The 26,796-nt window shown below is 29.5% G+C and overlaps 2 protein-coding genes across 3 annotated transcripts; both read left to right on the forward strand.

Moving 5' to 3' along the window:
- Positions 1–13,681: 13,681 nt before the first annotated feature.
- LOC132609626 (probable carotenoid cleavage dioxygenase 4, chloroplastic) lies at positions 13,682–15,510 on the forward strand. The gene has a single exon (XM_060323688.1). It carries the CDS (start codon positions 13,897–13,899, stop codon positions 15,352–15,354), a length of 1,458 nt encoding a protein of 485 aa, XP_060179671.1. The 5' UTR covers positions 13,682–13,896; the 3' UTR covers positions 15,355–15,510.
- A 6,968-nt stretch (positions 15,511–22,478) lies between these two features.
- LOC132609625 (probable carotenoid cleavage dioxygenase 4, chloroplastic) lies at positions 22,479–25,752 on the forward strand. Of its 2 annotated transcripts, none has more exons than XR_009570896.1 (3): positions 22,479–24,298; positions 24,867–25,031; positions 25,335–25,474. XR_009570896.1 is itself a non-coding variant. In XM_060323687.1 (3 exons), the coding sequence occupies exons 1-3, from the start codon at positions 22,926–22,928 to the stop codon at positions 25,517–25,519; spliced, it is 1,737 nt and encodes a 578-aa protein (XP_060179670.1). In that variant the 5' UTR covers positions 22,528–22,925; the 3' UTR covers positions 25,520–25,752. The 2 variants fall into 2 exon arrangements, 1 of the variants encoding a protein (XP_060179670.1); XM_060323687.1 differs by having other exon boundaries at positions 22,528–24,298; positions 24,853–25,031; positions 25,335–25,752.
- Positions 25,753–26,796: the final 1,044 nt, after the last annotated feature.

Here is a 26,796-nt window from a genome sequence, read left to right on the forward strand (position 1 = left end):
TTTTGACTTTTCACGTTATTTGAAAATTAATAAATCAAGTATATATTTTATCATAATATCCATTTTTATTGGTATATAGTCTCAATACCCTCAGAAAATGATTTGAAAATGAATAATTAATGAGAAGGGTAAAATAACAAGAATAATATTTTTCCTTGATATGTTAACATCGACAAGTAAAAGTAAAGGGAGGGAGTGACATTTATCCCCGTTTTCCTTCATTGTCAATACTTTACTTATTTACTCTCCTTTGCAGTCTCTGATTATTGTTTCTTTACATTTATAAAATGTATTACTTTATATTTTCATTTCAGAATTAAAATTTGGTGATTAATGATATAACATATATCTTTCTAATTTTGATTTCTTTGTAACAATTAATATAAAAAAATATAATATATTTTTAATTAATTTAATAAAAATATTTTAATCCAATATATACAACAAAATGGTTTTTATGTTTGGATCTGAATAGTTACTTAATTGAAATGGATATCAACATGTCAGTATACATATAAAATATTAAAGAATTTAAAATAAAAATTTTAGAATCAAAATATTAATTTTCCCTCATATTCTTACTAATTTTATTTTACATCAATGAACAGCTTTCATTGTCATGATAATGATAAAAAAGTCCGACTCTTTCCATCTCAAAGACTTTTAATTACAACTAAAGTGATGGTACATAAAATACATTTTGTATATAAAATAACAATTAGAATGTTTTTAAAAGTTATTTTCAAAATACAAACCTTAAAGACTGACTAATTAAAGTGAATAGACATCTTCGGCCCATGCATTGCATGGGCATGTATTGCTAGTTACTACTACTACCATATAGAAGCACCAGTTGGTGCCCCTTTTGGTCGTCCGTCGTCCGGTTGTGGGCCCTTAAATTACTAAGCATATTAATAGTAGCAATAGACAGTAAAGAGAAATGGAATTTGTCTATACAAAATAAAGAGGTGGGTCCACTGATGTTATAGAAAATGTAAGGAACCAAAGAGCCGTGAAAATAGGAAAAGCATATGGGCCCCATAGCATAGGAAGTTGAAGTAAGGTGCAGCTTTTTCATCGGACAAAAAAGTTGAAAACAAAATAATGGGCGGTTTTTATGTCCAAAAATGATAAAAGTACACCTAATAAAGCAGTTAATTACAATATTCTAAAGGCACGAAAATCATACAATCCGAAATTACCCTTAGAAGGATGACGACGATCCAGCTTAATATGGTCCCATATTAAACAGGCCCATAAAAAATAAAATTGTGGACCTCATATTAAACACCAACCAATATTAAAAAAAAAAAAAAAAGGATCTCATATTAACAAAATCAAGCAATATTAAAAAAAAAGTGAATCCCATATTAAAAAAACAAACAGTGTTAAAAAAAAAAATTGAACCCCATATAAACAGAATCAAGCAAAACAAATTGTGGGCCCCATATATATTAAACAACAACTAATATTTAAAAAAATTGTGGGCCCCATATTAAACACCAACCAGTATTTAAAAAAAAAAAAAAAGTGGAACCCACCACATCCGAACTCACGAGAAAAAAAAAGTGAATCTCATATTAACAAAATCAAACAATATTAAAAAAAAAAGTGAATTCCATATTAAAAAAACAAACAATGTTAAAAAAAAAATGTGGGCCCCATATTATACACCAACCAGTATTAAAAAAAAAAAGAAAAAAAAAGTGGAGCCCACCACATCCAAACTCACGGGAAAAAAAAAGTGGACCCCATATTAACAGAATCAAGCAATATTAAAAAAAAAAGTGAATCTCATATTAATAAAACAAACAATGTTAAAAAACAAATGCTTAGAAAATCAAACAATTAAATCAATAATGATGAATTCATTACCACATGCGTTTCAACCCATTAGTGAGAGTAAATGAAATTATTGTACAACAACATACTTAAAATACTTATATATTAAAATAAGATAGCATTTAATTACTTTTTCATTTTTCCTTACTCTAATAAATGTGAAAAGAGATTAATGTCATAAAAGAAAAAATAATATTAAATGAAAATTAAATAATTAATAAGCTAAATTAGTGAAATTATAATTCTAATTGACGTTTCCTCAAAAAATTGTGTAAAAAACAACATGACAAGTAAAATGAGTTAAACAAAAAATATTTACTAAAAATTAAAAAATAGAAGTTCTTCATGGCCCCATATTAAACACCAACCAGTATTTAAAAAAAAAAAAAGTGAAACCCAACACATCCAAACTCACGGGAAAAAAAAAGTGGACCCCATATTAACAAAATCAAGCAATATTAATAATAATAAAAAATAAATCCCATATTAAAAAAACAAACAATGTTAAAAAAAAGTGCTTAGAAAATCAAACAATTAAATCAATAATGATGGATTCATTGTCACATGCGTATCAACCCATTAGTAGGAGTAAATGAAATTATTGTACAACAACATACTTAAAATACTTATATATTAAAATAAGATAGAATTTAATTACTTTTTCATTTTTTCCTTACTCTAATAAATGTGAAAAGAGATTAATGTTATAAAATAAAAAATAATATTAAATGGAGATCAAATAATTAATAAGGTAAATTAGTAAAATTATAATTCTAGTTGATGTTTTCTTAAAAAACTGTGTAAAAAATAACATGACAAGTAAAATGAGTTAAACAAAAAATATTTACTAAAAATTAAAAAATAGAAGTTCTTCATTTAGATAAAAAATCAAATTTCTACTTTGTTTCATCTTAAACATGTAAAATTAATATAATAATTTGAATTAGAATTATCCAAATCAAAATTTGATAAAAAAATTATATGTATTACTTCACTATTAATACGATATAGAAGAGCCGGTTTATAGAGGCAAGATCGTCGTCCGTGTTCGGTCCTATTTTTTTATTTAAAAGTAAAAAAATCCTTTGTGGTCCCACCCACTTTTTTTATTTAAGGACACAAAAATGACGTTTTATATTTTATATTACCAACTCTTCTAAAAAGTAAATACAAATACTTTATTATATTTCTAGTTTTCTACTATATAGAAGCATCGGTTTACCCATGCTTCGTCGACAGTCACTTTTTTAAAAATAAAATAAAATAAAATTTGGGCCCCATATTAAACACCAACCAGTATTAAAAAAAAATAGACCCCATATTAACAAAATCAAACAATATTAAAAAAAAAGTGAATCCCATATTAAAAAAATAAATAATGTTAAAAAAAATTTTGAACCCCATATTAACAGAATCAAGCAAAAACAATTGTGGCCATATATATATTAAACAACAACTAATATTAAAAAAAAAATTATGGGCCCCATATTAAACACCAACCTGTATTAAAAAAAGAAAAAGAAAAAAAGTGGAACCCACTACATCAAAACTCACCGGAAAAAAAAAGTAGACCCCATATTAACAAAATCAAGCAATATTAAAAAAAAAAAAAGTGAATCCCATATTAAAAAAATAAACAATGTTAAAATAAATAAATTGTGGGCCCCATATTAAACACTAATCAGTATTAAAAAAATAAAAGAGAAGAAAAACAAAGTGAAACCCACCACATCCAAACTCACAGAAAAAAGAAGTGGACCCCATATTAACAGAATCAAGCAATATTAAAAAAAAAAAAATGAATCCCATATTAATAAAACAAACAATGTTAAAAAGCAAATGCTTAGAAAATCAAACAATTAAATCAATAATGATGGACTCATTGCCACATGCGTATCAACCCATTAGTGGGAGCAAATGAAATTATTGTACAGCAACATACTTAAAATACTTATATATTAAAATAAGATAGAGTTTAATCACTTTTTTATTTTTTCCTTACTCTAATAAATGTGAAAAGAGATTAATGTCATCAAAGAAAAAATAATATTAAATGGAGATCAAATAATTAATAAGCTAAATTAGTGAAATTATAATTCTAATTGACGTTTCCTTAAAAAACTATGTAAAAAACAAGATGACAAGTAAAATGAGTTAAACAAAAAATATTTACTAAAAATTAAAAAACAGAAGTTCTTCATGACCCCATATTAAACACCAACCAGTATTTAAACAAAAAAAGAGAAGAAAGAAAAGTGGAACCCACCACATTCAAACTCACGGGAAAAAAAGTGGACCCCATATAACAAAATCAAGCAATATTAATAATAATAAAAAAGGAATCCCATATTAAAAAAACAAATAATGTTAAAAAAAAGTGCTTAGAAAATTAAACAATTAAATCAATAATGATAGATTCATTGCCACATGCGTATCAACCCATTAGTGGGAGTAAATGAAATTATTGTACAACAACATACTTAAAATACTTATATATTAAAATAAGATAGAATTTAATTATTTTTTCCTTTTTTCCTTACTCTAATAAATGTGAAAAGAGATTAATGTCATAAAAGAAAAAATAATATTAAATGGAGATCAAATAATTAATAAGGTAAATTAGTAAAATTATAATTCTAATTGACGTTTTCTTAATAAAACGTGTAAAAAATAACATGACAAATAAAATAAGTTAAACAAAAAATATTACTAAAAATTAAAAAATAGAAGTTCTTCATTTAGATAAAAAATTAAATTTCTACTTTGTTTCATCTTAAACATGTAAAATTAATATAATAATTTGAATTAGAATTATCCAAATCAAAATTTGATAAAAATATTATATGTATTACTTCACTATTACTACTATATAGAGGAGCCGGTTTATAGAGGCAAGATCGTCGTCCGTGTTCGGTCCTACTTTTTTATTTAAGAGTAAAAAAATCCTTTGTAGTCCCACCCACTTTTTTATTTAAGGGGCAAAAAAATGACGTTTTATACTTTATATTACCAACTCTTCTAAAAAGTGGATAGAAATACTTTATTATATTTCTATTTTTCTACTATATAGAAGCATCGGTTTACCCATGCTTCGTCGACAGTCACTCTTAAAAAAAAAAAAAAAAACTGGACCCCACCCTCCCCAAACTCACAAAAAAAAAGTGGACCCCACCCTCTCCAAACCTATGAAAAAAAAAAGATGGACCTAATATCGAAAAAAGAAAAGAAAAAAGGCAACGTCAAACAAAAAAAAAAACGTGCACCCCATATACTAAAAAATCAAATAATATTCATGTAATTCCCAAAGTATCCCCATCAAGTCAATAATAGTGGATTCATTGCCACATGTATATTAACCCATTAGTGAGAGCAAATGAAATTATTACACAGCAAAAACTATGGACCTCATATTATTACTTTTCTTCTAAATATTTAAATGTTGTATTTGATATTACGCCATGTCATTTATTTGTTATGTTTACTAAAATAAATATACTTAATATATATATATATATATTTAAAAAATAAGATAAAATTTAATTACTTTTTTATTTTTATTCTTACTCTAATAAATGTGAAAAGAGATTAATATCAAATGAAGATCAAATAATGAATAAGGTAAATTAGTTAAATTATAATTCTAATTCACGTTTCCTTAAAAAACCTTGCAAAAGACAACATGACAAGTAAAATGAGTTAAACCGAGAATATTTACCACAAATTAAAAAATAGCATTTCTTTGTTTAAATAGAAAATTAATTTCTACTTTGTTTCGTTTCAAACATGTAAAATTAATTTAATAATTTGAATTAGAATTATCCAAATCAAAATTTGATAAAAAATAATAAGTATTTTACACTTTTAAATAAAATAAAATTTTAAATACGAAGCACAAACTATAATGTTATATTAATCGTATTTTGAACATAGTATATATATATATATATATATATATATTATCACTATCTAAACACAACTACATATACATAGATACACTATAATCCGAAGCGCACGGGCATAAGCCATCTTGTATATATAGAAGTGGGAGTTTGGGGGACTAACACTGCAGTAACAAATTGTACAATAAGCAACTTGAGTTGTACTTTAAACATGTCCCATCTCACACGTGTAAAGTAGAGCACTCCTCCAAAGTGGTCCTTGCCAAACCCTTTTTTGCTTTTATTGACACGTATTTTGACAGTACTCCACCTTTTCCATTTAACTGATTTTCACCATCCATTTACGATTTGAGGGTTGAAATTGCAACTTTTATCCGCATGGACATATATTGTAGTACTGAATATTTATTTCTTCTCATGTATATACGTATGCACTTTAATTTTAATTCTTCGATACATTTATTTTCTCCGTGCACTTTTACTTATTCACTTTTGACTTTTCACGCTCTTTAAAAATTAATAAATGAAGCACTCCCTCAGTCCCATATTACTTGATCACATTACTAAAAATTTCTAATAATTCTATTATATATCAATGTCCAAGAGAGGCGAACACACCAGCAACAACTTGTACAAAAAGTTGTCTGAGTTGTAAACTAAATTTTGACTTATTTCAATTGTACTTGATTTCTTTCCTTTTTTTTTTTCCAGTTGTGGGTCCATTTCATTTAACAAGTACAACTTCTTGATTTGCCACATATTCTCTATGCACGTGTATTCCACTTTTACGTTATCATATTTCTTTACTTTTGCATTTCGTTTTATTACTTTATTATAGAAAGCACATGAAATTGTACCCTAAGCAGGGACTAAATGTTTACATTTCAGAAGTTTAACATTAATTCTACCTCTTGTTTGTTTACTTTTTAAGTTTCCATGTGTTTGCAGTGTCTTAATTGTTCTTTCATTTCCTTCATTTGGCATTCAGTCCCTCTATTTCAATTTAAATATCTAAGTTTAACTAGACATGAAATTTAAAAAATGAAGATAAATTTTTAAATTTTGTGATTCTAAATTAAAAATATGTATAATATAAGCGACTTGAGTTGCACTTTAAACATGTCCCATCTCACACGTGTAAAGTAGAGCACTTCTCCAAAGTAGTCCTTGCCAAACCATTTTTTGCTTTTATTGACACGTATTTTGACAGTACTCCACCTTTTCCATTTAACTGATTTTCACCACCCATTTACGATTTGAGGGTTGAAATTGCAACTTTTATCCCACGTGAATATATACCGCAATACTGAATATTTATTCTTTCTAATATATATACGTATGTCTTTTAATTTTAATTTTTTGACACATTTATTTTCTCCGTACATTTTTACTTGTTCATTTTTAACTTTTCACGCTCTTTAAGAATTAATAAGCGAAGTACTCCCTCAGTCCAATATTACTTGGTCACATTATTAAAACTTTCTAATATTTCTGTTATATATCAGTGTCCAAGAGGGGCGAACACATCAATAACAGATTGTACAAAAAGTTGTCCGAGTTATAAACTAAATTTGGACTTATTTCAATTGTACTTGGTTTCTTTCCTTTTTTTCCAGTTGTGGCTCCACTTCATTTAACAAGTACTACTTCTTGGTTTGCCACATATTCTCTATACACGTGTATTCCACTTTTACGTTATCATATTTCTTTACTTCTGCACTTCGTTTTATTACTTTATTATAGAAAGCACATGAAATTGTACTCTAAGCACGGACTAACATGTGTACATTTCAGAAGTTTAACATTAATTCTACCTCTTGTGTATTTACTTTTTAAGTCTCCATGTGTCTGCAGTGTCTCAATTGTCCTTTCATTTCCTTCATTTGACATTTAGTCCATCTGTCTCAATTTAAGTGTCTAAGTTTGACTAGACGCGGAGTTTAAGAAATAAAGATAGACTTTTGAATCTTGTGTTTCTAAATTAAAAATGTGTATAATATAATAAAATATCTTTTGAATCTTGTGATTATGAACTTGACATCTAGGATATTCGAATTGTTAACTTACTAAATATAAAAAGAGGCGAACATAATCAAAATAAGATAAATTTTAACAACAATTGCGAAATTAAGGGGAAAAATAAGAAGAAAATAAACAAAATACTGCTTGGTGGTTCATATAGTTGGTACTCTAAATTTGAGATTTTCTTTTAATTTTTCCTGTTTAAATTAGAGTTTTGCTATTAATTTTGATGAAATTATTCTAAAAATTTCTTTGCTAATTAGATCTAATGCAGTGTCTCAATTGTCTTTTCATTTGGCATATAGTCCCTCTCTCTCAATATAAGTGTCTAAGTTTGACTAGGCACAGAGTTTTAGAAATAAAGATAGATTTTTGAATCTTGTGGTTCTAAATTTAAAATGTGTATAATATAATAAAATTTGAATCTTGTGATTATAAACTTGACATGTAGGATATTTGAATTGTCAACTTACCAAATATAAAAAGGGGCGGACATAACCAAAATAAGATAAATTTTAACAATAATTGAGAAATTAAGGGGGAAAATAAGAGGAAAAGAAACAAATATGGAGACTCACGAAGGAGAATCGCTGTATACTTTACAAAATATACAAACCATAAAGACTAACTAAAGTGAGTAACCAAATTAATCATGTTGAGCCTCGTGCATCGCACGGGCATAGTTTGCTAGTTCTCTTATAGGAGGGAGTTAGCTAGCTCCTCTCCGTCAACATGTCAGTTTCACTATAAGGATATTTTTGGTATTCTGAAATATTTGTTCCACAATCTCGAAGTGCTAGGCGAGGAGTAAAATTTAAAAGACCACTGATTTGAAGGACAAAAATTAAAGACCAGCCCAAGTGAAGCGCAATCCGCGCAAAAAAAGAGAGACAGAATTGAGCTAAGTAAAATACATCCTTGTTTGGATTGCTATGTCGGTTGTATTACTTGATTACAAAGGTACGGTAAAATTGGACGTATCCATATCAGAAATTGATCACGTGATTGCATCGTGGCTTAATTGGACGTATGCTGATTATTTGGGCCCAACAGCTTTATAGTGAACCCTTATTTGTGGCAAAGGGAGCCTAACAATTTAGCAAATGATGGCGATGTTTATGTGTTACTGGTCCCTATAAACGTGTCTAGCACGTTATTTCCTGTCAATCATCGCAAAAACTATTAGGTGATATTATTTGTAGTTACATAAATCTATTTTATATGAGGTACAAAAATATTACTATAGTATAATATTGTATCTCCACGTAATATTTTCTTGAAAATGATGTTCTTTGGATTTTTTTCTTATTTTTCCCCATATTGGAAACTTGTTACAACTAATATTGTGAATATTAATGATTAAGGGACCATTTTGTTATTTATTGTCATTTAAAAATATAAAAGTGTTTGAAAATCGTTAATAAGCAAGATAAAATTATAAGAATATCAATTAGTTTTAAGAATATTTAATCATATATTCTTTAAAAATTAAGTTGATCACAAAAGTAAGACATAACATTTTTTAACAAATCAAGTCCTCCCGTCGCCGTTAATTTTTCCGACTTCATGGTAGTTTTCACAATGAAATTGTTATACGAAGAAACAATTTCGACTATCTTATTTTCTTTCAACATAAAACTTTATATCTAACGACTTGTAGAATATAATCAATCAACTCTATGATAGTTATTTTTGTTTTTGTTTCTCATCCTCCAATTTTATTGAGGCATATCCGTATTGATTCATTTTCTTTGTAATTGATGACCCAACCTTTTGTTGTTTGAAGACACCCTCAACTTCAATTTATATTTTTCACAAAAAGCAGACATAAATCTCTCAGATTAAGAAATAAATGTGAAATCGGATGGATCGATAATCTTTAATTTCTAATAGCTTTTTCTATAGACTCTATAAACCTAATTAAGTTCTTACTTTTGTTTATTGAAATAAAAAGTTCTAAAGAATGTCAGAATCAATAAATTCATGGTAGATTTCAAAGTTCTAATTTTTTTTTTAAAGTTCTAAAAAACTAATTATTGATTAATTAGGAAAGCTATAAAAAGTTACCATTGATTATTGAAATTATATTTACGAACATAATGTTATTTTAGCAAAATATTAATGGCAGTCAAATGATATATATTAGTCAATGCCCTGAATACTACAATTTTGATATAACAAATTATTTGTTTGAAGAAAATTTTAATTTTTGCGGTCACCCATATTTAGGCATTATTCAACCAAAAAGATTTTTAATTTTATATCGTTTTTTAGCACAATCAGGAACTCCAGCTTTCTTCCTTGGAATCCATAAAAGTTGTGTTTCATAGTGTTCTTGTTTACATGGGATCAGTATGGTTTTAAATTTCAAAAACACGTGGGATTCTATTTTCAAGGTTATTGTCCAAGTGGAATTAGTATAGTCTTCAAACTTTACATTCCATTACTAAAACTTTACATTCCATTACTAAAACTTTATTACATTCCATTACTAAAACTTTACATTCCATTACTAATTTTAAAAGATTCTTATCATTAGTTTACTTCAAATTTCAAAATATTATATTTTGTATGATTTTATCCAACATCTATGGGATTGTCTCGTTAACTAACACCTTTTAGGCTATGGTTGCCGATGATGCAAATTGCCTCTACAAAGCTAATACAATATGCCTGTGGTATAAAAGCTACCGTAAAAGAATTCAATGAGGTGAATTGTCTTGCATATAGGGATGATACGTGTGATCGAAAGCATTCTTTGTTTGTCTAATTAATGTTGGTTTGGTTTGGGATTTCACGAATATGTGAGACATACTATCTTAAGAGTCTAAACTCGATTAGGATTAGAAGTTTGTACAAATTCGAATTAGGTAAAAATCTAAATATTACCTAATTGTCCAACATGAAAGTATTCTTTAAAGATAATTTAGCTTTTAAAGGGCATAAAAGTCGTTCAATATTTAAAGGATATTCTGATGAGCTAACATTCATATTCATGCTTTTATAATAACTAGTCTTTATGAACGTGATTCGCACATTAATCAATGTCAATCATAACAGATGTTAGGTATTATTGTTTGAAATTACATACGTACTATTTATTTCATGAGGTACAAAAATATTATTTGGGTGTAGCCACTTAATACTTCTCAAACGTGCAGTTGCGCGTTATTCCCGGTCAATCTCAATCATACTAAAAAATAATTAGATAACATTATTTGTAATTATATAAATTTATTTTGTGAGTTACAAAAATGTTACTATAGTATATGATTTAGGATATACTTCGTTGAAATTGATGTTCTCAGTATTTTTTTTTTCTTCTTTTTCCCCATATAGAAAATATGTCACGACTAAGATAATACAATATTAGAGAATAAGTGACCATATATTTGTTTATTATCATTTACAAATACAAAGGTGTTGAAAATCATTACTAAACAAAATTAAATTACAAGAATATCAATCAATTTTAAAAATATTTAGTTAATAACTTAAAAATAAAGTGATCACTAAAATAAGGTATAATAACATTTTCTATTAAAAATTCAAGTAACACATAAAAAAATACATCCAACCAATCCATAAATAAATATAAATATCAATTCAAGAATTAGCACCTCATGAAAAATAAGTTAACATAATTAATAAACCACAAAAAATAGATATAGGGAAAAGAAACTTATACCATATCCTACACAATGCAGATTATCAAATTTGTAAAATAACTAAACAAACAAAAATTGATCTGCTAGTAGTCTCTATATATGTTTTACGAATTGCGTACCTAAAATATAAACCTTCAACTGCAATTTTTTTTCTCGTTAATTTCCGAATTTTCAAGAACTCCCTTCCGTCTCTAACCTATTAAAAATAGAATCTTAAATAATTAGTTCCTTAAACGTACCTTAATTTCTCCAAAAGGAGTAATTAATTTAATGTTATTTTATTATTAATTGAATTCAAAGTCTCAAATATTGGATAAAATATTTAAGATTATAATTTTATTCAACGTTTGCGTCACTCATTGTCTTCAAATTAATACATTATTTTAGTTTAACGACTCTTATTCTATCTTTTAAGACCACACATATAAAGTAATCTAAAAATACCTAACCTATCAAATTATGGTCTAATAATTACCTAATCATTTTACTTGTTAGACTTCAAATTCTAACCTGCACAAATAATTTTCAATCACACACTTACTCCAAGGAAAATAAGGACATACGTTTGATACTTTCTAATATGAATGTGATAGCAACTCTTTAACTAATTTGATTCGAAATCGAAAATTAGAAGTAGTATTTGCTTTAAACTCCAGTTTTAGTTGTGACACTTTTTATATTTACCAAAATAGTCAATAGAAATATAGTAGAATTAGACTAAAAGGGTATAAAAGTCGTTTAATATTTAAAGGCTATTTTGGTCTACTAACATTTATATTCATGATATTAAAATAATTATAAACGTGCAGTTGCACGTTATTTCAAGTCAATCTCAACCATATTAAAAGATATTAGATAATATTATTTGTAATTATATATATTTATTTAATGAGTTACAAAAATATTACTATAGTATAGGATTGTATCTACTTCTTTGAAATTGATGTTGCCGGTATTTACCTTTTTCTTCTTTTAACTCGTATAGAAAACATGTTACAACTAAAATAATTCAATATTAAAGATTAAGTAACCATAAAGCCGACACGTGGCAACCACTGTCTAGCGATTAATTAAAATTAGATAATTCACTTGTCTGTGACCTTATTTTATAAATTCAAATGTTAATCTTTAATCCATATTTTACGTTAAACATTCCGATAATATTTGCCATAAAAAATTAAATACAAATATTTCTAATCTTACATTATCTTTTAACCTGGTGAATATCAAGGACATGAGATATATCAAAGTTCTAAATTATGACCCAAAATAAAAAAAAGGAAAGAAAAGACTCCTAACATCGATTCTTCATTGACTTATTTAATACACTCTGTTGTCTTTAATAGAAGTCACATGGGTATAGGACTACTATCCTACCTATTACGTTCTAGCATATTTATTTGCTAATCATTCTCAACATGTTAGTCTTGGATCCTATCTCCATATTTTAACTTGGACTCTATAAATGAAATATTTTTACTTTTTTGTTCATTAACGTTATAGAGATAATTTAATTAATAAAGAGTATAAAGATCAACCAATATTATTATTCGTTTTACTCAATCAAAGTAGTAATAGTAGTAGTACCCAGTTTTGATATACCTAGTTTTGAATATATACATCATAGGGGGTGTAATAGGAATTCCAGAATATAGGAGGTGTAAGTGTTTAATTTTAAAATACAGAGGCTACGGAATTGAGTCATGTTACATTGGTGTTTAATAGTGTAATTAGTCCTTAAATTTTCAGCTTTGAAAATTTGAAGAAAATAATAAAATTGTTTGGCTCCTTCGTTTTCTAAATCAATTCATCCAATGGGCTCATATCAAATTAAAATGTATGGTTCAAATTGAAAAAGGATGGGAAATCAATTTTTCTGTCTACTATCATCTTTGATGTCCATAAACAAATAGGATTATATCCTATATCATGCACATTGGAAGTAAAATTTGAAGGATCCTATAGGCGGTGTTTGATTAAGATTAGAAGTTTATGCGAATTCATATTAGGAGAAGTTATTAAATTTACAATTTTATTCATTATAGACTTATTATATTAAGACTCAATTTATCTTTAAAGGGTATAAAAGTCATTCAATATTTGAAGGATATTTCGGTCTACCAACATTTATATTTATGCTTTTAAAATAATATAGATATTGATAATATGCATAATGAAAGCACAAGATCAAGACCACAACATTAATATTTCAGCTTATTATATCTGGTCAAGTAGAAATTATCAAATTATTGTTCCCATGATTTGATGTCCGGATGAATAGTCTCTTCCCTTTCATCTTAAACCTCCTCCTATAAATTAAAATGGAACTTAATTTCCTTTATCAAGGAAATCTGAAAAGAAAAAAAACATAATAGCATGATATTCTAAGTTCACTCTTTTTTCTTGCCTTTATCTTTTTCTTCTACTAATATTCTTCCGTCTTCTTCAAAGCAAGAATACAAGCTATGAATGCTTTCACTTCTACATTATTACCTTACCCCAAAACTCTCCGTTCTCCCAATCGGACATCTTCCTTTTCATCAGTAAACACTAAAACATCTTCATATACATCTCCAAAAGCCACAGCAAAAAGTTCATCAACTAAACAACATAATAAACCCCCAAGAAAACCCTTATTAGAACCTTCATTTCCCGAAGTTATCTTGAATGCATGTGACGATTTCATCGACACTTTCATTAATCCTCCTCATCATCCTTCCGTTGATCCAAAATATGTTCTCACTGCCAACTTTGCTCCTGTCGACGAACTTCCTCCAACAGAATGCGAGGTGGTAAAAGGAAGCCTTCCACCGTATCTTGATGGCGCTTACATTAGAAATGGTTCAAATCCGCAATATCTTCCTCGTGGACCTTTTCATCTCTTTGATGGTGATGGAATGCTTCACTCTACTAGAATTTCTCAAGGTAAAGCCATATTTTGTAGCCGTTATGTCAAAACTTACAAGTACTTGCTAGAAAAAGAAGCTGGGTTTTCAATCATTCCTAATCTCTTCTCCGACTTTAATAGCCGTATTTCCTCTGTGACTCGTGGAGCAGTGTCTATAGCTAGGACAAAATTTGGTCAATTCGATCCAAGCAATGGTATTGACCTTGCAAATACTAGCTTGGCTCTATTTGGAGGCAATTTATTTGCTCTTTGTGAATCTGATCTTCCTTATGGTATAAAATTAGCCCCAAACGGTGATATCATACCAATTGGTCGCCATGATTTTGATGGAAATCTTTTTATGAATATGACAGCACATCCCAAAATTGATCCAAACACTGGCGAGGCTTTTGCTTTTCGTTACGGTCCAATATCTCCATTTTTAACTTATTTTAGAATTGACCCTAATGGGACCAAAAGTCGTGATGTACCAATATTTTCCATGACACATCCATCTTTTGTTCATGACTTTGCCATCACAAAAAATTATGCCATATTTCCTGACATACAAATAGAAATGAACCCTTGTGCCCTCCTTACCCGTGACTCACCGGTGGGTTACAACTCGAAAAAAGTGGCTCGCCTAAGGGTGATTCCTCATTACGCGAGGGATGAGTCAGAAATGAAGTGGTTCGAAGTGCCAGGGTTTAATATGATAAATGCAATTAATGCATGGGAAGAAGATGATGGTGATACAATAGTAGTGATTGCTCCGAACACAATATCAGTAGAGCACTTTGTGGAAAGATTGGATTTGATCCATGCATCAATTGAAAAAGTAAAGATAGACTTGAAGACGAGGATGGTAAGAAGATATCCAGTGTCGACGAGGAATCTTGACTTGGCAAGTATCAACCCGGCTTATGTTGGGAAAAAGAACAAGTACGTACAGTTAATAATTTATGATTTATATTTCTTCCGGACCACATTCAAGAGGATGAACATTCTTTTCAATTACTCTTCACTGGTAATATAATATATATTTTTACAACTTCAGTGTACATCCATGTAAAGAAAAAGAATTTAGCTTTTGTTCGCAGTATCTAGTCTAGCTTTATAAACTATAAAGTTAAGTTGGCCTATAGTAGGAAATGTTCTCTCAAATTTTATTTATATCTGGTTAAGATGTCTTGTTTTGCTTTTCTTTCCCATTTCCCCCCTCAACTTTATACTATTCTCTACGTTCCAATTTAATTGTCGTAATTTTCTTTTAATTTGTTTCAAGAAGAATTCCTCTTTCTATATTCTCTACCTTTTCATCTCTTTGATGGTGGTGGAATTCTTCGCTCTACTAGAATTTCTCAAGGTAAAGCCATATTTTGTAGCCGTTATGTCAAAACTTACAAGTACTTGGTAGACAAAAAGAAGAGTGGTGGAGCAGTGTCTGCTACATGTATCTAGTAGGCACAAATAACTGATAATGAAGTCTGTTTTTTAAATAATACTAGACGGTGTATGCCCGTGCTGCTCACGGGCCCAACACTTTAGATTATAATACATCTATGTGTATGTAATTGTCTTTAAATAGTGATTACATATATATATATATATATTATGTTCACAACATGATTAATATAACATTGTAGTTTGTGCTCCGTATCTAAAACTTTATTATATTAATGTTTGCTACGAATACAAAATCGGCAAATTTATTAATATTTTTTAAAAGAGAAGACTTGTTTAAAAGGAAACTATTTTTCTCTCTTTGAGATAAAACAATAGTAATATTTAAGCATCAGTTGATACTTTCAATTTTAATTCGATTAATTTAAATGTGTAAAATACTTATTATTTTTTATCAAATTTTGATTTGGATAATTATAATTCAAATTATTAAATTAATTTTGCATGTTTAAAACGAAACAAAGTAGAAATTGATTTTCTATTTAAACGAAAAAATACTATTTTTTAATTTGTGGTAAATATTTTCGGTTTAGCTCATTTTACTTGTCATGTTGTCTTTTGCATGGTTTTGTTTTTAAGAAAACGTCGATTAGAATTATAATCTGACTAATTTACCTTATTCATTATTTGATCTCCATTTGATATTTTTTTTGCGACACTAATCTTTTTTCACATTTATTAGAGTAAGAATAAAAATAAAAAAGTAATTAAATTCTATCTTATTTTAAAATATAAATATTTTAAGTATATTTATTTTAGTAAACATAACAAATAAATGACATGGCAGAATAACAAATATAACAGTTTAATATCTAGATTAGATCTTAGGCTAATATAAAAAAAGAAAGAAAATTGTATGGTTTGACTATTTAACCTTTTGAAGAAAAACAATTTCATTTGCTCCCATTAATGGATTGATACACACGTGGCAATGAATCCATCATTAGTGACTTAATGAGATACTTTGGAAATTACATGAATATTGTTTGATCTTTTAATATAGGGTGCACTTTTTTTTTGACATTATTAATTTGCACTATTTTTATGCATATATATATATATATATACATACTATGTTCAAAACACGATTAATATAACATTGTAGTTTGTACTCCGTATCTAAAACTTTATTATATTAGTGTTTACTACGAATACAAAGTCTGCACTTTTTGTTTTACATTTTTTTTTTTTAATATGGAGTTCACTTTTTTTTTTATATTGCTTGATTTTATTAATATGAGGTCCATGTTTTTTTACCGTGAGTTTGGAGATGTGGGTTCCACCTTTTTTTTTTATATTGCTTGATGTTGTTTAGTATGGGGTTCACCCTTTATGGGGTGCATTTTTTTTTTTTGGACATTATTAGTTTGCACTATTTTTATGCATATAATATATATACATATACTATGTTCAAAACACAATTAATATAATATTGTAGTTTGTGCTCCGTATTCTAAAGCTTTATTATATTAGTGTTTGCTACGAATACAAAATCTGCACTTTTTTGACATTGTTGTTTAGTATGAGGCCCACCCTTTTGGACATTATTAGTTTGCAATATATATATATATATATACTATGTTCAAAACACGATTAATATAACATTGTAGTTTGTGCTCCGTATCTAAAACTTTATTATATTAGTGTTTGTTACGAATACAAAGTGTGCACTTTTTTTTTTTTTTTTTGACATTGTTTGTTTTTTTTAATACGGTATTCACTTTTTTTTTTATATTGCTTGATTTTGTCAATATGAGATACTATGTTCAAAACACGATTAATATAACATTGTAGTTTGTGCTCCGTATCTAAAACTTTATTATATTAATGTTTGCTACGAATACAAAGTCTGCACTTTTTTTTTGACATTGTTTGTTTTTTTAATATGGGATTCACTTTTTTTTTTATATATTGCTTGATTTTATCAATATGGGATACTATGTTCAAAACACGATTAATATAACATTGTAGTTTGTGCTCCGTATTAAAAACTTTATTATATTAGTGTTTGCTACGAATATAAAGTCTGCACTTTTTTTTTGACATTGTTTATTTTTTTAATATGAGATTCATTTTTTTTTATATTGCTTGATTTTGTTAATATGAGGTAATTATTTCTAATCCTCGGAAATGTTACTCCTTTTTATGAGAGCTCTAGATAAAGAATTATTTGTTTTAAATAAATCCATTCAAGATAATTTGATTAATTTGGGATAAAAGAGAGCTGGACATGATGAAATGGCAAAATTTTTGTGGAGCCCACATGGTGATGATATCTGTTGCCAACAACGTGTGAAGTGAAAGCTTTCTCGTGGTGGGGCTCACGTGTAAGAAAATATAAACTATAGTAGTACCTTTTTGACCATAAGGGAAAAGGCACACGCTCTTTAACATTCAGTACAACACAAATTATGCACGAAAATTACGTAATACCATAAATGCCCAAACGGACGACGAAAAAGTGAGCCAAACTGGCTCTTCTATATAGTTAGAATAATTCTCTTCTTTTCTAAAACGAAAAAGGTCCAAAATCACCCTTTAACTATAAGAAATAGAACACTTTTGCCCTCGGTAAAGTTATCCTCGTCGTCTAATAATTGAGCACTTCTACCCTTATTTGCTAATGACTGAATGTTAAACCCATATCCTATTTTAATTGTATTAATTAGTATAATTTTAGCCCTTTTTCGAAATTTAATCCTCTTCATTTAAACTTTGATTTAATGTTTTCTCTAGTATACCATATTTTAACCAATTTAAGAGTCGAATAAATTTATTTCTTTAAGTTTTGTGTTTGGTCAAATGTCATCATATAAAATAGTACTCCATTAGAAAGAGTATTCTTTTGCCCACTCATGCCCGTAAAATCTAACCCCCACCCCCACCCCCCAAAAAAAAAAGAAAGAAAGAAAGAAAAGGAAACATGGATGCTTTACTGTTTTGTAACTTTTCCTGGACGAAACATTTATAAGTGTTGATTCAAAAAAAAAAAACCGACACAGTCCGTCGATTTTCGAAATGCGACGTAACGTAAACCGCCGGACGTGTTGCGTCGATTTTCCATTGGTTTTCACTGAAAACCCGACGCAATCCGTCGGTTTTGGTCGTCGATTTTTGCATGTTTTTTAGTAGTGACTATTTGCATTTTAAAAGTTCTAAGTAATTTTATAACATTTTATTTTTGCACAACTATGATAACTTTCAAGAGTTCAAATTTATTAAACTACTCCCTCAGAACCAAGTTATGCGAAGGCAAAAAAAAAAAAAAAAAAAAGAGTTATGTGAAGGACTTTGAACTTCGGAGTATGAGAGTCAAAATACTTAATTTTAACTATGAATTTACGTATGAAAGCTACACAAAAAGTACTACAAATCAATATAACTTATGATTCAAAATGTTTTAAAAAATTGAGAAAATTATAGTCAAAGAAAAACTATTTAACTCCCCAAATAGTAATATCTTCGTATAAAATGGGACGGGGAAAGTATTAAATTTGATGGTTTCTCTAGTATACTACTAAATTTTAACCAATAGGTGTCATCACGACTATTATATTTGGGTCGTGATAGAATGAGGTGACATATTTTACGTGATTAACTTATTAATGTAATGGACGCTTGAAAATCACATAGTTTTTTTTTTTTTAAATTGAGCCGAAAGTGTCTAATAGGCAATCCCAATTTTTTTTTTTTTGGGGGATGATATAAATAATAGCTGTAATGTATTCTCTTATATTACTACTATTACTAAGGGGCTAGAAGCAGACTACTGTTCAACAACATGTCTGCTTCAACCCTCAAGGGTATTTTAGGTATTTTGAATGGTTGGTGCCATAAAGATATTGTATTAGATTGCTTTGTAGATGTATTTTTGTACTCTTGTACAAAAAACCAAGCCCGTGTTCGATTTATTACTTGTGTTTGACAAAAGCTGTACTTCCGCATTTGGTATGTGTGGGTTCCATTAGCTTTTCATAATTGAGACTTTGGGTCCCATTAGCTTTTCATATATCCGACTTTCTCTGCATTTGCTGGAGTCATCCTTTAAATCGGTGGGTGCCATTACAGCAATACACAACTCCACTTTCAGTTAGGGGTGTGAAAAACTGATTTAACCGATAAATCGAACTAATAAATATGTTATTGGTTTATCATTATCGGGTTATTGAGTTAACGGTTTGTAAATAATTTTGTAAATTTTTTTATCGGTTCGGTTTCTGATTTTAAGGATTTAGTTAATGATTAAACAGATATCCAATACGCTCATATTAATTTTTTTTATCCCTGATTATATAATAGTGACTTTAAATTCTAATATTTAAAACAAGTTTGTTTTAGCAAATAACAATAAAGTATTTGAATTTGGTTCTACAACATCCAAAGGTTGCTACTTAACGTGAAAGAAAAAAAGTTTGTTTTAGCAAATAACAATAAGGTATTTGAATTTGCTTCTATAACATCCAAGTTTGCTACTTAACGTGAAAGAAAAAAAGTTTGTTTTAGCAAATAGCAATAATGTATTTGAATTTGCTTCTGCTTGTAATTTGTGTAGACTTTTAATCTTTTATGTATGAAGGCAGTGTATATATGAACAAATGAAAACAAAAGAAAGCAAAAAAAATTAGATGAGCATTTTCTTATCGGTTAAACCGAAAACCGAACCGTTAAGGACCAAAAACTGATAAACCGAAATCAATAACGAATATCTTATTGATTTGGTTATCGATTTAGCCTATTTAAAAAGCGAAAATCAATAAACCGAGCTGATAATGCACAAAATCGAACCGAACCGACCGATAAACACCCCTACTTTCAGTAATATAGTCTTGATTGATTGAATTTTTATAATTAAAAAAATATGTAAATTGTTATCAAGTTTCATCTTAAATTTTGAAAAGTACCTCTATATTAATTAGTGTCTTGGGAGTTTTAGATCAATAACAATAAAGTTAATTATATTTAGATTTTAGTATTATCCTTAAAATTGCTGAAAATATTAATATAGTAAAAATATGTTTTTGAAATGATAACAAAATTAATTTTAAATAATATTATATGTAGGAGAACCTATAACTTGCGAACATTAGCTAAAAGATTTAAAATCACACTCAAATTTTATGATTCTATAATATTAAATATAGCTTATTTTATTATTATAATCCAAGATTCATTAAAAAATAAACCATCAAATTTAATAATTTTATCTATGTTTGGGCCCGTGCACAGCACGGGGGTTTTATTTCTAGTTCTCTTATAGGAAGGGAGTTAGCTAGCTCCTCTCCGTCAACATGTCTAATTCACTATAAGGATATTTTTGATATTCTGAAATATTTGTGCCTTATTGCTGTTGTACCTGAAGCTTTTAAGTACATACCTTTCCCATCTTAGACAAAAACATTGTACTCCCTCCTACTTTGCCTATTTCTTATATACTTTTATTTTACTTAAAAAGATAATAATTATTAATTTTTTATCATGGTTTCTATTTTTTATGCTTAAAACTTGATTGAAAATGATATTTATATTTATCATCATATATTATATATTGATGTGTGACTGAAGTGAAAATTGAAATTCCATTCTTAGGATTCTTAGAAGCTTAGAAGCTCACAATGAATTTTTTGATTTATAAATGATAAATTGTCATTTTAAATAATAACTCATGCTAATCGACGTAACTTGATCATGATTCACGAGGGAAACTCCTTCTAAACTGTACTTTTCAGTTAATACTTATAACTAACAAAATTAAGATATTTTTTAATAAAAAATAGCCTATACACTCCAAATATTTAGCAGTTTTATTGGGCCGGTGCTGTTACTAGTTCCTTACTAAGGTATATAAATGCAGCTATTGGAAACCCTTTTCCAAAGGCAGAATTGGTACGGTAAAATTGGACGTAGTGGCTTAATTGAATGTATCCATATCAGAAATTGATCACGTGATTGCATAGTGGCTTAATTGGATGTATCCATATCGGAAATTGATCACGTGATTGCATAGTGGCTTAATTGGACGTATGCTGGTTATTTGAGCCCAACAACTTTATAATGAGCCCACATTTGTGGCAAAGGAGTAGGATCAGGGCGGACCCATGTGTAAAGTTTGAGTGCTCCGGCACTCATTAAACTTAATCACGAAATGTATAATTGTATAGAAAATATAAAGAAAACAGATATAAATAGTTAATAGAGCACCCCCGAACTCAAAATTTCTGGGTCCAGCACCCCCGAACTCAAAATCCTGGGTCCGCCTCTGAGTAGGATCCTAACAATTTAGCAAATGATGGCTATGTTTGTGTGTTACATGCATAATGAAAGCACAAGATCATGACCGCAACATTAATATTTCAGCTTATTATATTTGGTCAAGTAGAAATTATCAAATTATTGTTCTCATGATTTGATGTCAGAATGAATAGTCTCTCCCCTTTCATCTTAAACCTCCTTCTATAAATTAAACTCCCCACGGAACTTAATTTGCTTTATCAAGGAAATTTGAGAAAAAAAAAGGGCTTAATGCATATGCAGCCCCTTAAACTTGTCATTTTTTTTTTTCATTTTGACACCTATTTTGACACCTCAACTAAGTGTTGTTCCTATTGAACCCCTGAACTCGTCCTCAAGTGTGTCTATCAAACCTTCTAAATCTGATTTTTATTAGAAACAAAAATTAAATTGTGGTAATGAAGGTGAAGTAATATTTTAGACGTGCGGTAAGCTATTCTTTAGGTCATAGATGTGTCGGTTTCTGCTGGTTCTGCTCTTCTACTGTCAGCTTAATTAAGAGCTTACTCTTTTTTTCCCTCTCAATTGCTGCTAATCTTAGCTATAAGATGTCATAATTAAATTAGAATATGTATTAGCATGTTGCTAGAAGATAGCATACTATGTAAGTCAGATTGTGTTTGATAGACACACATGAGGACGAGTTCAAGCGTTCAATAGGAACAACACTTACTTAAGGTGCCAAAATGAAAAAAAAGAACAAGTCCAGGGGGCTCCATATGCATTAAGCTAAAAAAAACAAAAAAAAAACAAACATAATAACATGATATTCTAAGTTCACTCTTTTTAGTTTCTTGCCTTATCTTTTTCTTCTACCACTAATATTCTTCCATCTTCAAAGAAAGAATACAAGCTATGAATGCTTTCACTTTTTCCTTCACTTCTACGTTATTACCACACCCCAAAACTCTCCGTTCTCCCAATCGGACATCTTCCTTTTCAGTAAACCCTAAAACATCTTCATATACATCTCCAAAAGCCACAGCAAAAAGTTCATCATCTAAACAACATAATAAACCCCCAAGAAAACCCTTATTAGAACCTTCATTTCCCGAAGTTATCTTGAATGCATGTGACGATTTCATCGACACTTTCATTAATCCTCCTCGTCATCCTTCCATTGATCCAAAATATGTTCTCACTAACAACTTTGCTCCTGTGGACGAACTTCCTCCTACAGAATGCGAGGTGGTAAAAGGAAGCCTTCCACCGTGTCTTGATGGCGCTTACATTAGAAATGGTTCAAATCCACAATATCTTCCTCGTGGACCTTTTCATCTCTTTGATGGTGATGGGATGCTTCACTCTACTAGAATTTCTCAAGGTAAAGCCATATTTTGTAGCCGTTATGTCAAAACTTACAAGTACATGGTAGAAAAAGAAGCGGGGTTTTCAATCATTCCTAATCTCTTCTCCGACTTTAATAGCCTTATGGCCTCTGTGAGTCGTGGAGCAGTGTCTATAGCTCGGACAAATCTTGGACAATTCGATCCAAGCAATGGTATTGGCCTTGCTAACACTAGTTTGGCTCTATTGGGAGGCAATTTATTTGCTCTTTATGAAACTGATCTTCCTTATGCTATAAAATTAGCCCCAAATGGTGATATCATAACTATTGGCCGTCATGATTTTGATGGAAATCTTTCTACAAATATGACAGCACATCCCAAAATTGATCCAAATACTAGTGAGGCTTTTGCTTTTAGTTCCGGTCCAATACCTCCATTTTTAACTTTTTTTAGAATTGACCCTAACGGGACTAAAAGTCGTGGTGTACCAATTTTCTCCATGACACGTCCCTCTTTTGTTCATGACTTTGCCATTACAAAAAATTATGCCATATTTCCCGATATACAAATAGAAATGAACCCTTTTAAGCCTATCATCACCGGTGGCTCACCGGTGGGTTTCAACTCGAGAAAAGTGCCTCGCCTCGGGGTGATTCCTCGTTACGCGACAAATGAGTCAGAAATGAAGTGGTTCGAAGTGCTAGGGTTTAATATGGTACATGCAATTAATGCGTGGGAAGAAGACAGCGGTGATACAATAGTAGTGATTGCTCCAAACTTAATATCAGCAGAGCACCTTTCGAAAATGGATTTGATCCATGCATCAATTGAAAAAGTAAAGATAGACTTGAAGACGGGTACTGTAAGTAGAAATCCAATGTCGACGAGGAATCTTGAGTTGGCCGGTATCAACCCGACTTATGTTGGGAAGAAGAACAAGTATGTGCAATTAATAATTTAATGATTATGTTTTATCTTGACCACATTGATCAAGATGATGAACTATGACCTATGGCAATTGAGCACCTGAACACATGATAAAGTTATTTCTATTAGACACTTTCGGCTCAAATTTTAGATAGCTTTTGCATGCGCCCATCGACTAAATAAGTTAACCACATAAAATATGTCACATCTTTTAATTATACACATTAGCCTCAGTTGGAACAAGCTAAGCCTGAGGTTTTACAGCTTATTGAGGCTAATGTGTATAATCAAACGAGGTGACATATTTCAAATGGTTAACTTATCTAAGTAATGGAAGCTTGAGAACACGCGCATAACTTTTCAAAAATTTGAGCCGAAAGTGTTTTATAGGAACAACTTTATCATGTGTTCAGATGCTCAATCGTCATAGGTCATAGTTCAAGTACCTAAATAGAAGATAAATTTAAGGATTTGTGGATGTATTCCGATTATACAGTTATGTACCACTATTCCAACCTTGTTTTTTCCGATGATATATATAACAACTGCAATTTTTCCTCATTAAGGTACATATATGCAGCTATTGGAGACCCTTGGCCAAAAGCAAAAGGCGTGGTAAAATTGGACGTATCCATATCAGAAATTGAACATCGTGATTGCATAGTGGCCACAAGAATTTTTGGACCAAACTGTTTCTGTAGTGAGCCCTTTTTTGTGGAAAAGGACCCTAACAATGTATTTGCCGGTAATAGTTTGTTATACAATCAATCATTATATTTATTTATTCTTCTTGCGTTATTGTCACGTCGGTCACATAATTTTAGTCACTATAACAACAAAGTTACTGCAATGTTATTTTTTCATCACGTTAAAGTAACTGATCTAGGCAGCGGCGTAGCCACGTTTATCTAAGGGGAGTCAATTGACAGTACCCTTAGTTAAAGAATTTATAGTGAGTAAATAGATCAAAAATTATTTAACATTCATATATATACATGTTGAATCCTTTTGAATTTTTTGTATGTTTATTTCTTTATGTTTGAATCAGCCGATGAAGATGATGGCTATGTGGTGTGTTATATGCACAATGAGAGCACAAGAGAAGCAAGTTTCTTGGTGATGGATGCAAAATCTCATGATCTTGAAATTGTGGCTGTTGTGAAATTGCCTCGTCGTGTGCCTTATGGTTTTCATGGGATATTCGTGAAGGAAAGTGATCTTAACATGCTATAGGATAGATAGTGCCTGGTAAACTCGAATATTTGTGACCCGAGAGGCTCGGGCTTGTTCAGCACAAGTTTGAACTTTAAAAACTCAAGTTCAAACTTTTGTTTGTGTAGCTTGATTCTTGAAAAGTGTTGGTACTTGAAGCTAAGTGATAGTTTGTATACACTCGTATCTAATCATCAACTATGTTTCAATCTAGAGTACATTGAGATCCGCTATATGAATTTCAACTATTCAAATCACTCTATGTAAGACCGTCTTAGTATTGTTTACATGTATCTAGTAGGCACAAATAACTGATAATGAAGTCTGTTTTTTAAATAATATAATTCTCTGATCTTTTCTAAAACGAAAAAGGTCCAAAATCACCCTTTAACTATAAGAAATAGAACACTTTTGCCCTCGGTAAAGTTATCCTCGTCGTCTAATAATTGAGCACTTCTACCCTTATTTGCTAATGACTGAATGTTAAACCCATAGCCTATTTTAATTGTATTAATTAGTATAATTTTAGCCCTTTTCCGAAATTTAATCCTCTTCATTTAAACTTTGATTTAATGTTTTCTCTAGTATACCATATTTTAACCAATTTAAGAGTCGAATTAATTTATTTCTTTAAGTTTTGTGTTTGGTCAAATGTCATCATATAAAATAGTACTCCCTCCGTCTCAAAAAGTTTGACCTCTTTTGACTTGACACTAAGTATAAGAAATAAAGAAAGACTTTTGAAATGTGTGATTCAAAACAAGCCTTAGATATTTTTAGCTGTAAATCATCTCATAAAATTAAATTGTTTCTAAATATAAAAAGGGGACAATCTTTTTGGGACAGACTAAAAGGAAAAGGAGGACAAACTTTTTGGGACAAAGGGAGTATTAGATAGAGCAGTCTTTTAGCCACTCATGCCCGTAAAATCTAACCCGAAAAAAAGAAAAATAAAAAGAAAAGGAAACGTGGATGCTTTACTGTTTTGTAACTTTTTCTGGACGAAACTTTTATAAGTGTTGATTCCAAAATCTGCAAATTGATGCTCGATAACAAAGTTGTCATGAGTTCTTCAATGATTGAATCAAATTCTCCATCATCGATTTTTCTTCAAAATAGATGTCACGACCCATGTGGCCGTGAGTGGCACCGACACAAAACCCTTTAGTGGGTGAACCATCCCCTTAACCTTTTTCTTAATCATTTGAACAATTATAAATTAATGACCAAAAAAATCATGAATAAGTTTAAATCATTGCCATAAATAAAATAAATACGGAAGTCCTAACTGTTAAAAC

Source organism: Lycium barbarum, chromosome 9 (genome assembly GCF_019175385.1).
Source record: "Lycium barbarum isolate Lr01 chromosome 9, ASM1917538v2, whole genome shotgun sequence".
NCBI lineage: Eukaryota > Viridiplantae > Streptophyta > Magnoliopsida > Solanales > Solanaceae > Lycium > Lycium barbarum.

Excerpts from the sequence above, each read along its gene's own strand:
- LOC132609626 (XM_060323688.1), top strand. The coding sequence starts at position 13,897 with ATGAATGCTTTCACTTCTACATTATTACCTTACCCCAAAACTCTCCGT.
- LOC132609625 (XM_060323687.1), top strand. The coding sequence starts at position 22,926 with ATGAATGCTTTCACTTTTTCCTTCACTTCTACGTTATTACCACACCCC. Across the intron at positions 24,299-24,852 it reads TATGTTGGGAAGAAGAACAA|GTACATATATGCAGCTATTG; the intron begins GTATGTGCAATT and ends TTCCTCATTAAG. Across the intron at positions 25,032-25,334 it reads CCCTAACAATGTATTTGCCG|CCGATGAAGATGATGGCTAT; the intron begins GTAATAGTTTGT and ends TGTTTGAATCAG.